Here is a 13,944-nt window from a genome sequence, read left to right as displayed (position 1 = left end):
AGTCCTAATGCTGGGCATGGCAACACAGAGAGGCTGAAATCTGATTGGACAAAAAAAAATTCAAACTACTGGGAGTGGTGCAGCCAACAGAAATACTATAAAATTATTATACTGAGAATAAATAGTGTTGTTTCATAGAAGGCCACCGCCGGACTTGAAAAACACGTAAGCACGACACTCAAAACTCAAAAAAAAGAAGAGCACTCACCTGATCCGAGAAGGTCTGTAAAAACAACACAAGTCATTTATTAGCTCTGCCATTCCTTAAATTCAATTTTATATCAATTTTATATCATATATTGCACTAAAATAGTGGACTTACCTCCCCAGGATGTAGTGCCAGCGGATGCTGCTGGGGGGCCAGAGGAGGACAGAGGATCCAAGTCCAACAAGGAACTAAGAGAGAGATAAAAGAGATAAAAGAGGTAGGTCACCATTTGTGAACTGATAAATTGTGCATCTTTAAGCAACCTTTTTTTTCATAACAAATTAATACAATATATGCTTGAGAATTTGCTGTAACATCCATGCTAATCACCATTAGCCAGTATATGGCATTACGTCTTGTATTTTAGCATGAAGCTCAAGGACTTTCTTTCAGAAATGGTAGCTGGGTCCGACCAAAAAAAACAAAAAAATAACGCTTAAAAAAACGTGATAAAGCTGGTACGTACTCTTCCGCCGGCTCGGGTGCCGCCGGGGCAGCGGCGGCCGCTGCGCTTTCCCCAGGCGGAGGCTGCAGCGTCGGGACGGCATTTGATGATTTGGCCGGAGTGGAAGTCGGAGACACGTTGTTTGTGGGAGAACCCTGTGCAGCGCACAATCACGTTTACGGTCCGACACAAGTACCAAGCAAAAGTCGAAATCATTAGAATTGTGCAGCTTACCTTAGTCGGAGACCTAAACAGATCGAATGAAAAGGGAGAATTGTCATTGTTAGTGTGAAAAATGGACTTGAAAAGAAGAAATGGGACAAATGCTTGAATTAAAAACGACATTTAAAAAACACTTGAGTGCATCATGTGATCATATGAAGGGTTCATCCCAAAAGCAGTCGTACAAATGTCAATCATTCGTTTTTTTGTTTTTTTCATTATGCTAAAACAGCAAATGATTCAATCTGGGAATAAATCTCTTCATATTATGCAGCCTGGTCTCATAAGAATTTAATAGATCCTTATACATATCATTGATAATACAAAAAATAATTCACAATTCACATAAATTGTAACATTTTGAATTATTCAACCAATTAATATTTAGCCACAAATTGCTGTTTTTTTTTTAAATACATTTAATTAAATACACTAATATCTTGGTACAGTTTTTAATGAATTAAATTCTTTTGAGACCACATTGCATTATGATGCATCTTGCAGGCCCGCATGATTCGACGCACTCTCTTATAGCATGTGCGTCTTGTAGACTTCACACATGTATTCACACAACACTTGTTAGATGACCTCAGGGACGCTAAACTATTCCCAGGGGATTGGTTCCCATGTGAATAGTATGCCAGTTTACCTAGCGGGATGTGATTAATTAAGGGAAACAGAGTAACATGTAGAAAGAGGTTGGTGGGCCCCAAAGCCAGCACGCAATTTATGCTCACCCTTCACTGGTGGTCCCAAATGAACGAAAAGGGGGATAAAAGAGAGGAAGGGTTAAAGGAAATGATAGAAATACACCACCAGTCGTCTTTCTTTCTTTCTTTCTTTCTTTCTTTCTTTCTTTCTTTCTTTCATCTTCTTCATCTTATCCTTCCTTCCTACTTTCCACCCTACCTCCCTTCTTTACTCCCTTCTTCCCGCCATTTCTTCTTCAAGTCAATTGATTTATATGATCACATTTTGTTGTATACACTTACCCCTTCTTGCCGCCTTTTACGTCCTCCAGTCCATTCATGTGTGTTTCCAGAGACTCCAGAATACTGCTGGGGGCCTGACACACAATAACAGCAATCACCAACATGTACAGGAATAAAACATTTTGTCCATTTGGTACCTGGGCCTTCAGAGGGGACTTGTGCTGCTGATTATTTCATGTATCAATGTGTTTTACTTGTCACAATTGATTCAAACAAATTTTTTCTCTGATCAACCAATCAGAAAACAGGAAAAATGCTGACATCATCGAGGGTCGGTTCAGTCTGGCCCTGTGAGGGCAAATTTTAAATCTGATTGGGTCATGAAAAGGTCCCATTTTCAGTAGTTGCATGGGTTAGTTAGTACTATTGATTCTGAAGGCCCTGGGAAGATTAGACTGGCATAGCAACACTTAAAGGCTGAATCTGATTGGCCCAAGCTTTTTGAAGACTACACACAATCAAAAGGATGTGTCTGGCTCGTATGTCAAACGGGATTAGGCTCAGCATGCGCGCACACCATCCTGCAAGCAGGCACCCGGCTGTTGCTACGGTTACCGGCTCCTCCTCCAGAGGTTTAAACGGACAGTCGTTGTCGTCCGGGTCTGCCAGGTCCACCACCACGCCGGGGTGGAGACACTGGGTGTGTGGAGGGGGATGGTGGCGGTTGAAACATGGCGGGTGTGCGTGTGCGTACTTGCGTGTGATTCGGGGTGACTTACGTAGTTGATGTCGGGGATGTCGTTTTTGTCAACTCCGACGGTCTGAAGAGAGAAATAAAGTTGTGTTGGGAAACACAAGAGGATAAAGAATACATGCGTACGAGTATTGTTATATTGTCTGCGTATATGCATTGCTGCACTTTTTGTGTTCAAATAGCCATCGCTAAGAGTTATAACACTGCTATGTAGATGATGCATTTCACATTTTGCCCATCTATGGCGTGTTAGCAAATACCTCCGCCAGCTTCATGAACTCCCCAATCTTTGTCACCCGGGTCAGAAACCTCTTGTAGATCTCCAACGCTTCCTTACAGTCGCTCTTCTTCATCTTGAAATATTTCTCTGTATTAAAAAAAAAAAAAAAGTCAATTTTCACAGAATACATTTTTTGGCATTCTTTAATTCTGTATAATAAGTATAAGAAGGTTAGACATCCAAAAAGCATGTTGTGACGCAGGAGGGTTGCTATTGTACAACATAGTGGATATCAATACACAAGTTAACTTTTTTTTTTTTTTTTTACACTGTACAATGTCTGACGTTGTGGTGTTTGTTGCATTTTGTCATTTTTCCAGTTTTTTTTTCTAATCAATTTAGCAATAAATAATAACATAAAAATAAATATGATAGTAAAAAAAAAGATATATTGTAAATAATAAAATACGTTTCATTTATTTTATTTATGTATAAACATACATTAAAGGTATTTTATTTATTTATTAATTTATTATAAATAAGACAACAATGTGAATGAATTATTTAATTGTTGCATTTAAATTAGAATTTAATTGATTTATTGTCCATCCATAAAGAATAAAATACATTTTATTTTATTCATGAAATAATTTTATACATCCGCATTTATGGTAAATGGACTGCTTTTTATATAGTCCACCTATATATTCACCTTTATTAAATTATTTAATTCATTATAAATAAGAAAACTCAAAAATGAGAATGAATTATTTAATTGTTGTATTTAAGTGAATTTCTATGATTGATTTATTGTCAATTATTAAAAAATATTTATATATGTTAAATGTGTATGTTAACATGTATTCATTTTATTAAACTGTTTGAATTATTTATAGTTTCCGGTAAATTAATTTAAAATAAGAATCAAATAAATTATTTTATTATTGAAACTAACTTTTACAATTGCTTTTTTGTAAACAACATAAAAATATGTTAGTAAGCTAAACATTGCAAAACTTAATTTTATGTCTTCTTCTCTTTTGTTTTTATTTATTTATTTATTTTGGGTTTTTTTTTAAGCTGATCTCTGTAATTTGGCCAAAAATATCTTCACAATAGCCATTGTATTTGTGAAGAAGGGTCAGTGCAGTTTCATTTTTTGTCAACAGGTGGCAGAAGCGATTCAAATTTGAATTTTCTGCATTGTAGTAGTTTTAATGTATCTCATTTCTGGATAACCTGGCCTTGAACCTGATGTTAAAAAAAACAAAACAGTTTTGCCTGCTTTTGAGGATTCAATGTGCGCGCTACCAAACTGACCTAACATGTTGATGATGCCATCATTATAGGATGCGAAGAGCTTGACCAAGTCCTTGAAGAGCAGCAAGAAAGCGGCGTTGATGATGCCGTTGTTCAGCTCCTTGGGATGAACCTGCCAGCAATCAGGTAAGACGTTTGACTTTGCTGTAAAAAAAAACATTCACAATGGCCGCCAAACGTGGCAAGTCGCGGCGACTCACGTCAAACTCCAGAAGTGTGTCGATCTGCGTCTGCAGGACTGGCATGCCCTTCAAGAGCTTCTCAGTGGTCATGGTCCTCATCACGCCCTCGGCCCTAGTTCACAAACACTTTTCATCAAGTGAGCGCGTCATGACCACATGATGACGGTCAGCCACGTACCCTTTCTTGACTCGGGTGAAGTCGAAAGCCATCTGGCGGTAGGCGAAGGCTTTCTCGTTCAGGTAGCGGCCGTACCGTCTGATGAACGTAGACATGTCGTAGCCTTCGAAAAAAGAGCGAAAGTGGAGAATTTAGAGATTTTTCTAGAGGTTTTTCTAGTTATCTATGTTTGAAGATAGTTGTTTGAAGATAGTACTGTTGTACTCAGTTGTGGAGATGTAGCCTTAAAATTGTTTTTCACCATTTCAGTGTTACTGACTATTTGGGGGCGTGGCTAAAACGAGTAGGCTCCGTTAGAGGTCGCTATAGTGTCTAGGTTTGTTAAAAAAAAAAAATCTATTTATACAGCTGTTGTTTTATGCACCAGTTTCACATGAGATTGTCTATCTCAGGGGGTCTGCAACCTGTGGATCGGGAGCCACATTTGACTCTTTAGTGCCTCTCCTGTGGCTCCCTGTGAATCTCTTGCCTTACTATACATGGTCATTAAAAAAAAAAAAAACGCCGTAGTCGTTTTTTTATGAACAAAAAAAAAAAAACGGCTTACTATACATGGTCGTTTTTTATTAACAAAAAAATTGCCTGACTATACAGGACCATTTAAAAAAAAAAAAAAAAGTAAGATTATTTTACATATTTATTCTATAAATTTAATTTATAAAAAATATAACTTTTATAAAAATGAATAATTAAATATTCAAAAAATGTCAGTCTGAATTTCTAAGCTGTCAGAAAGAGCGAGATGAATGGTAGATTATTTTTTTTAAATACCTACAAATGTCCAAAAAATGAGCAAAAATGTCCAAAAAGGAAGAGAAAAAAAAACATCATATGTTCATGAAATTGTCAAAAATGTCTTACATAGAATTGCATAAAAAAGGCAGAAAAGAAAATCTTCAAGAAGTAACCATAAAATTCCCCAAAACAAAAGAAATTACCATAAAATCTCCACAAAATTGCCAAAAATGACATGTCAGAAAATTGATAGCAACAAAAATTAAATATTCAAAACATGTCAGAGTCCAGATTTTTAAGCTGTCAGAAAAAGAGAGATGAAAGGCAGATGATTTTTTTATACCTAAAAATGTCCAAAAAAATAGCATGAAATGTCCAAAAAGTAATAGAAAAAAAGCAGAAAATTAGCATCAAATGTTCATGAAAATGTCAGAGAATTGCATAAAAAAGCAGAAAAGAAAACCTTCCAAAAGTAACCATAAAATGTCCAAAAACAAAAGAAATCCTGAGAATTACCATAAAATGTCCACAAATTGCCTAAAAATATCAGAAAATTGATAGCAAAAAAATTTAAATAAAAAATGACATAAAATGTCCAAAAAAAAGAAAAGATGCCGAAAATTCTCATATGTCCATAACATTGCTAAAAATGTCAGAAATTTGACAGAAAGGCCGAAAACTCTAAAAATGTGTGAAAAATGAAGTATGAAAAATTACACACAAAAAAAACCCGGAAGACATAAGGTAGAAGAAATAAATAGTATAGTATTATCATAGTATTGAATGCTGCACATTTTTCTGTTATGTTGCAGTTCTTGGGCCCTCAGACACTCTGTTTCATTGATCACAATATTCATATGTTTTGCGGCTCCAGACAGATTGGTGGTTATTTATTGGGCCTAAAATGTCTCTTTTGACAGTAAAGGTTGCTGACCCCTTCTCTATATATCCTCCACAATCAATGGCGTTTCCATATTTTCTTTATACCATGAGAGCCAGTTTTGTCGATGAAGTTGCTGAGGTTGAACAGCGAAGTCCTGGAGGCCAAGTACTGGATGAACCTCTGCAAGGGCAATAAAGTCATTTAGAAAGGGAGGACGGTGTTGTGAAAGCTACGCCACCAAAGTGTACGTACCTCATTCCCGTGCACGCACATGTGGTGGGTGGTGACGAGGGCCTTGAAGACCACCACCCAGCTGGCGTTTGTGGCCCGCTCGAAAAGCGTGTCGGCCATTTGGGGGATGTTCACGTTGGTGGTGTTGGTGGCCGACACCAGGTCTGCAAACGCAATGAGAATTTACTGTGATTGGATTTGAGGGCTCACATATGAGACACTCTCAAAAATCGTTCAATAGCAACTTGACTTTTGACACGGTCTTTAAAGACAAATTGGACGCCATCTGATGAAGTTGTGCAGGTGTACCTAATGTTGTGTCCGGTGTGCGTTCGTAATGAATGTCTCGAAGGCTGCGACATTGACGTCAGGAAAGAGTCGAGCGTCGAGTATTGGCAGACGGCTTCGTTAATGGAAGCAGATGAAGGCCTTGGCCTCGCCTAAAATAGACTCGCCCACTCAACTGCAAACCATCAGCACGATCTAGAACCCGAGTGGCCAACGAGCCCGTCATCCACTTACAGCCTGAAATAATATGTATCCCCACTTTTGTTTTCCAGTGAGAGTAAAAAAATTTTTTGCAGATTTGGCTATTCTGCTGTCAGATTTGAACCCTCGTTCCCCACGAATATAACAATTATTTGTATTTGATCATAAATTCATTAAAAAATTAATATAAACATTTTAACAGCTAAAATCTAAACATTTTAACAGCTAACAGGGCTCTTCATTTGATAAATTATTGGTGGACCAGATTAGATAATTGGGCCATACTTCTCGACCCACACACACTGGGGGGGGGGGGGGCTTTTGTAAAGAGATTATTTCTAATCACTAGTCTGCCTTTGTCTTCTATCTACATTCAACAACATCCATGCTTGCCACTGCTTGTACGTTGTCATGTAGTTGCTGTTGACATACCGTACGTGCAACATGGCTTGACAGTTGCCGCCTGGAGTCTGTTCAAGCGCAAGCGATGGCGGCTTATGTAATATCATAACAAGTGCTCATTCAACGTTACACACAAGCAGCTGCACGGCTCCGTCGCTCAGAAATGGGCCGGTAACCTGAAATGATCATTATTTGTATTGTATGAAGTTGTCAGGATATCCGCACCTGTAGTAAACAAACATGGATAATAAACATGCTAATGAGGATTGGCTGAGCTATGTAAAGACTCTTACGGTAATCCACCAGTTCTAAGAATGAACTGTGAGCTCTCCTGTTGGGCGGAAAACACTTCTATGGACATTGAGAAGCCAATACAAAAGATAGTCTCTAAAAATTACATTGAAATATCACTGTGTGTCGTCATGGCAACAAGTGATCCTGGAGAGTTCTTATTAGCAAGATAGCATCGCGCCAGTCAGTGCAAGAGGCTTCACTCTGACATTAAAGGTACAGTACGGAAATTGCGTGCTCAACACTAGTGCAGTTATCAGCGTGAGAAAAATCTTACGGCACACCACAAAACAAAAATATCCACAAAAATATCTAAATGCTGAAGTAATGTTATCTCACCGTACTTACAAATGTACAGTGTGACAACGAGCATTCTTTAGCATTGCAGTGCTGCTTTTAATACACAAAAAATGTATTTGACATAGTGCATTTTTAACATGTCCAGACAGCCTCAGGTGTTGATTCAGCTGACCGACCTTGCGCAGCCTCATGTTCTCTATGAATGCCCTCTGGTGCCCGTTTGACTACAGCCGTGCCACCTAATTAGGCGGCACAGAGAAAAATCTACAACATGGTGGGCCAAATGGAGGTATAATGTTTTACTTTTGTTACATTTCTAAGGTTTTCACTGGCATCTTTTACTTCCTTCACTTTTTCCTTATAATGTTAAAAGAAATATTGATTCTGAATGGTACAAGGCACAGTTGCATGTCATTGTATTATATCTTAGAAGTTTTCGACTCAATTTTGTAATAACCGTTAAAAATTGCGACCCAGCGTGGAAGCCAAACCCAACTTTGAAACACTAACTCCTTTAAAACCCGAGGTCACACATTTTGACAGCTGAATTTTTAAACCCAATTGTGTAACAGCTGTTAAAAATTGTGACCCTACGTGGAACTTTGAAACATTACTTTGAAACCCTGACTCCGTTAAAATCCAAGGTCACACATCCTGACAGCTGAATTTTTCAACTCAACTTTGTACCAACTGCTTAAAATCGTAACCTGTACGAAAGCCACACCTCCTTTGAAATGTTACTTTGAAACTGTGATTCCTTTAAAACCCGAAGTCACACATTCTGACAGCTGAATTTTTCAACTCAATTTTGTAACAGCTAGTAAACAGCTTTTACAAATCTTGACACTGCGTGGAGGCCAAACCCTCTTTTTAAACCATACTTTGAAACCCTGACTCCTTTAAAACATAAAGTCACACATTCTGACAGCTGAACTTTTCAACAGAATTTTGTAACATCTGCTTAAAATCATGACACTGTATGGAAGCCAACACCTACTTTGAAACCATACTTTGGAACCCTGACTTCTTTAAAACCCGAAGTCACACATTCTGACAGCTGTATTTTCCAACTAAATTTTATATCTGTTAAAAATTGTGACTACATGGAATTCTCACCTTTTGAAACGTTACTTTGAAACCCTGACTCCTTTAAAACAAACCCGAGGTCACACATTCTGACAGCTGAATTTTTCATCTCAATTTTGTAACAGCTAGTAAAAAAAAAATCTTGACCCTGCATGGAAGTCAAACCCTCCTTTGAAACCATGTCTCCTTTTAAAACCAAAGATCGCACATTCTGACAGCTGAATTTTTCAACTCAATATTGTAACAGTTGCTAAAAATCTTGCCCTTGCATGGAAGTCAAACCCTCCTTTGAAACCAAAGATCACATATTCTGCAGCTGAATTTTTCAACAAATTTCCTACTAATGTTTTTTTGTAATTGCGACGTGATGGTAGTCAGGGGTGGACTTAATTGGCTAAGTCCCCACTGAAGCCAAATGCAGAACCTATCACTGAAAACTGTATTTCCCGCGATATGGATGAGGAGAATGCGCATTTCAGCAATATCTGTGTTAGAGCCGCCCTGCTGCCGGCATACAAAAGAAGCACGCTGGCCTATATAACCCAGCAGGCAGTCTGGCCTACAAATCCACCCAGCACAGCCTTAAACAAGAATTTGTATTGAGCTACGTCTTAATTGATCCCATAAGAGTCGTTCAGTGTGTAAAACGGGCTTTTGAGGCGAATACGAGCATAAACCACCAATGATGATGATGAAGATGGCGTCTGAGCCTGCTGATTTTCGGTTCAGTTTGAAGATGAGGCAAGAAATGCCGTCTAACATTGTTGCCTTTTGCGGTGTAAATAATGCAGGACCGTCATTGGCTGATGAGTGAATTATTCACAAGGGGAGCGGATCACAATGTAAGACGCAAGAGCACAAGTGGCCGCAAAGATCACAGCAAAAAAACACACACGTGCTGCCAGGCCAAGTTTTGAAGGTAAACTCCCACTTTTAGCCCAAATCAACAATTTTTCCATGATGAGTATTATAATTATTATTATTGAATCAAAAAGCATTGTATTGGGGCTGGAACAGAATACTGGCATTTAAATTCATTGCAATGTGAATAAACCCATAAATCAGTCAACTACTGTTGATGGCTTCTAGATACTGTGCAGATGCTACATGCTAATTGCTAACCTGCCTGCCTGCATACAGAAATGAAGCTTCCCCCCAGCCCATCCCCATGACAATGATATGGCATGTGTGTGTTTTTTTGTTTTTTTTTTGCTCTATACTCTTAACCATTATGCTTTCTAAATCATCCTTACTGGTTCCACTTGCATGAGGTGACGAGTATGCACCAAAAAAAAAAAGGGCCTGCCAGACTAAACGGGGCTTTCCAATACTCACACTCGAGGTGCTTCTTCTTGGGCGCCATCACTTCGTGCGTGGTGGCTTTGCACACGGCCCTGGCCATGTCCGAACCCGTCAGCTGGTACTGGGCCGCAGCGATGCGGTCCGTGAGTGTCTGACCCGACATTTGGACCCCCTTCTCTGGAATGCTTCAAGGGGCGGGGGGGGGGGGGGGGGGGGGGGACGATCTAACAGCTAGGCCTGTGACCTTCTCCCTATATAGGTAGAAAAACACCCCCCAGATGATTAATGTCGCATCAAAGTGAGCTTTTGATGGATGGAATGAGCTTTTGTGGGGGGTTGGACTTACGCGGATGTGCGCTTTTCAGCACCCTGGACAGCTCGGAAGCCACTCGGTTACGTAACAAGCCGCTCTTTACTCGCCCCGCAATCGAATCGTTCCAAATAACACGCGCAAATCTCCCTTTTGTGGCTTGAAATCAACGCCCCATCGGCGCGCCTGCTATCCGGTTCGGATTATTCCTTTCCAATCGTCCAAAATGTGCGGCGCTTTTCTGCGGCACCGAATGCGCAAAACGTGTGCGCAAAGGGAGAAAAAAAATGGAAGAGGAGGAGGAGCAAAGAAGCCACGCCGGAAATCCCTATTCTCCGTCCCTTACGCTATTTTCTTTATTTCTTTTCTATCAGTATGGCCCATCTGACACTCTCCTCCCCGCAGCCAGAGGCTACTTGGACACGGGTGGGCGACACACACGGACCAGCCCACGTCTCTTAAAGGGACCAATTGGCCTTCACGCTGTGTGCAGTTCAGGGTCCATAAAATGACCGTGACGTGGCTTAGGCACGCCTGAACCGAACCTGAGAATCAGATAGAGTCCCAAAACACAGTGGCGGAGTTTGCCATGACACAAACCGCATGTCTTTCAAATGTGTGCTGTGCAGCAATGACAATTGACAGTCTCAAATTCCCTGAGTCAGATGGGTTTTTCCCCTTAAAAAAAAATAAATAAATAAAAAATTAATACACGAAAATCGTTTTTTTTTTTTTTTTAATGATCTTGTATCGTAAACCGTTTTTTTTAACAACCATGTAAGGTGTTTTTTTTCTTTTTATATATAAACAAAAAAATTACATGGTTGTTTAATAAAAAAAAAAAAACAGGCCTTGCTATATACATGTCACTTAAAAAAAATGCCTTAATATAGGCTACATGATATTATATTTAAAAAAAAAAAAGACGCTTTACTCAAGGTCGTTTATTTTTATTTTTTTATTTAAATAAAAGCTTCACCTTATCCATGGCTTATCCATGATCATTTACAATAATAATAATAATAATAATAATAATAATCAGCATAATTCCCTTTCTCCAAGGGGAAAAAAAAAGACGACTTTTTTTTTATTTTTATTTTTTTTAAATAAACCAAACAAAACGTCTGTCTGCCACCCGACTCGCATTTTCTGAACACTATAGAGGAGTTCTTCTCTTTCTTCTCACAAATTGAACATTGTATTTTCAATTGTTTTACTGGCGTGTGTAATGACATGTATGGTGTTTACATTTTTTGAAAGCTTTGAGCTTCTATTTTGGTGTGAAAGTTTGGGTTTTGAAAAAAGGAGTTGTAGTGTGCTTTTCGAAAAGTGTGTTGTGTTTAGACATTGGGGAAAACGTTTGTTAAATGTGTTTTAGCATTTGAAAGAAAACTGTAAATAAACTTGACTTGAAAATGTTTTGTTAATCTGTTTTTGTTGTTGTTTTTTTGTTTTGTTTTTTGCCCTGCAATTTGGCGCTCCCTCCACTAGATGACGCCCGAGTTCGCCCATGCCCAGGGGAAAACTTTGTATTGGATTCCCGGAAGTTGTCAACGATACCATGCCTCATACTGACCAGGAGATGGCGACAGCGTGACGCCTGAAGCGGAGCCGTAGATAGAGAGAGTTTGGCCCTGTGATTGGTCAACTGCTGGTCACATGACATGAGGTGAACGGACTTAAAATAAAAATATCTTAAATGTGGACCTTGAGCACAAAATGTCTGCCCTCGTACTATACCATTTTGCCTACAAATCTGTTTGGCGATTCGCTCTTTTTTTTCTTAAACATAATATGGCAAGCATAAAAAAATCTAAATCTAATACATACAATATCTAACTTGAATAAAAATGTCGTGACCTCCGCGTCAATGTCTTACCTACCCACGCCTTCCACGAGAGAAAATAGGAGCGAAATATTGCCAATTAGAGCATGTCAATAAGTACATCGCCTCATCCAAATGCTTTCGTCTTTTCAGCTGCTGATAATACAATTGCACTCGTCTCCAGCCGTGCTGTGACGATTGAAATTGTTGGCGTCAACACCTACTGCGTACTTTGGGGATCTGCCAGTTGATGGAAATGAAGATTGTCACGTCTTACGTCAATGTGGGCACATGATCATTATTAAACTCCGTGTTGTCGTCGTTGTTGTTGTTGTTTTGTTTGTTTGTTTTTTTGAAGGCGATGTGTCTGCATTCATTGCAAGAAGATGAGGCCAGTTGTCGTCAAGCTGTAAAACACATCTTTGTCACAAGAGGGCGCTATATCACCTTCCAGGTAAGGTACCAGCACACACTACATAACTGATTCAACTGTTTACTTAAGTAGAAAAAAATCATATTAAGTACAAAAGTAATAAAATAATTTAAATAATAATAAAGTAATGTCCTATGTAAGAGTTTGATTTAAAACAGAATTCAATTACTTGTTGGCTCTGATGTTTTCTCATGTAAAAACATGTATTTCATCGTCTGTTTATCCATTGCGAATCACGTTAAGAGGAATACTTTACATCTACTTGTTTTCATGCTTTCAAGATGTTCGTAATAACTCAATAATTCTTCATTCTTTTGTGAAATTGAGCAAGAAATGCAGCCTTGTGTAAATGCTGGAGCCGTTTGATGATGTTGTGACTGGCACTCTGCTGCCTCAGCACTTCCTGGTATGCCTGCTTTGGCTACTCTTTTAATTAGGAATTTCACTGGGTGGTGAGAGTGGAGGGGATGGGGTTGGAGTCCAAATTAAGGTCCGCAGAATCCAGGGAATATCACATCTTCAGATCTACTCAAGTGTTTAGTACTTTTGGGTGGAAATTTGTTCAAAATGGCCGCTCCCTTAATTGGTGAACCCTTTTTTTTTCTTTTTTTTTTTTTGGTCTACTTTTTTTTTTATTATTATTATTATTATTTTATCTAGATGTACTGATTTTACTCTGGCTGTCATGACGTGCCTGGGTGTAAATGACCCTGCTATTATTTTTGGTATTGCATTTCTTGTACTGCAGAATTGTTTTGTTCCATTCTGCTATTGTAATATATGTGCTGCTTTTATTTTGAAGTAAATAGGAAATGGTGTCTGAAATCGAGAGGAAATGACGTTACTAATCGACATACCCGGCTTATCCTTCGAAACAAAAATTAAGAAATTTCTGTTAATACCATTTTATGTATGGCAAAATTTTTCATTCACAAGAAAAAAATTTCAAAAATCTCCCCCCATCTTTCAAAATTTTGTAAACGAATTTAGAATGTATATTAAATCTTTGCAATTGATTAAAAGGTCCAAAGTACAAATTATATATAATATCTTGAAAAAAATACCTCTTGTGTTGATGTGAATGTCCTGATTTCATTTTTGTAATATATATATATATATATATATATTTTAATTATTATTATTGTTTGTTTATTTACAATTGTATGTGTACATTCTATGTTTGATCATTGTGTATA

General features: G+C 38.4%; 1 protein-coding gene and 1 long non-coding RNA gene across 12 annotated transcripts in view; one reads left to right on the top strand and one right to left on the bottom strand.

Annotated features, from left to right (window-relative positions):
- LOC144010966 (clathrin coat assembly protein AP180) overlaps positions 1 to 10,386 on the bottom strand; it is a 25,585-nt gene extending 15,199 nt beyond the window's left edge. For 10 of the 11 annotated variants that reach the window (XM_077511517.1, XM_077511507.1, XM_077511509.1 and 7 more), the window contains exons 1-13: positions 10,214 to 10,386; positions 6,332 to 6,474; positions 6,184 to 6,259; positions 4,462 to 4,564; positions 4,302 to 4,395; positions 4,102 to 4,213; positions 2,822 to 2,928; positions 2,587 to 2,628; positions 1,868 to 1,941; positions 888 to 900; positions 675 to 808; positions 323 to 396; positions 209 to 223 (exon numbers count right to left, since the gene is read on the bottom strand). In XM_077511517.1, the coding sequence (XP_077367643.1) occupies positions 209 to 223; positions 323 to 396; positions 675 to 808; positions 888 to 900; positions 1,868 to 1,941; positions 2,587 to 2,628; positions 2,822 to 2,928; positions 4,102 to 4,213; positions 4,302 to 4,395; positions 4,462 to 4,564; positions 6,184 to 6,259; positions 6,332 to 6,474; positions 10,214 to 10,343 (1,117 nt within the window). In that variant the 5' untranslated portion in view covers positions 10,344 to 10,386. Of the gene's footprint in view, positions 1 to 208; positions 224 to 322; positions 397 to 674; positions 809 to 887; positions 901 to 1,540; positions 1,619 to 1,867; positions 1,942 to 2,586; positions 2,629 to 2,821; positions 2,929 to 4,101; positions 4,214 to 4,301; positions 4,396 to 4,461; positions 4,565 to 6,183; positions 6,260 to 6,331; positions 6,475 to 10,213 lie in introns of those variants that run through there. The other variant, XM_077511516.1, reaches the window with a different exon arrangement.
- On the top strand, positions 7,531 to 13,944 carry LOC144010971 (uncharacterized). Its single transcript, XR_013281399.1, has 4 exons — positions 7,531 to 7,708; positions 7,938 to 8,081; positions 11,982 to 12,159; positions 12,469 to 13,944. It is a non-coding gene; the product is annotated as an uncharacterized LOC144010971 (long non-coding RNA).

Source organism: Festucalex cinctus, chromosome 21 (assembly GCF_051991245.1).
Source record: "Festucalex cinctus isolate MCC-2025b chromosome 21, RoL_Fcin_1.0, whole genome shotgun sequence".
NCBI lineage: Eukaryota > Metazoa > Chordata > Actinopteri > Syngnathiformes > Syngnathidae > Festucalex > Festucalex cinctus.
Note: the sequence above shows the minus strand (reverse complement) of the source record. Positions and strands in the feature narration are given on the sequence as shown.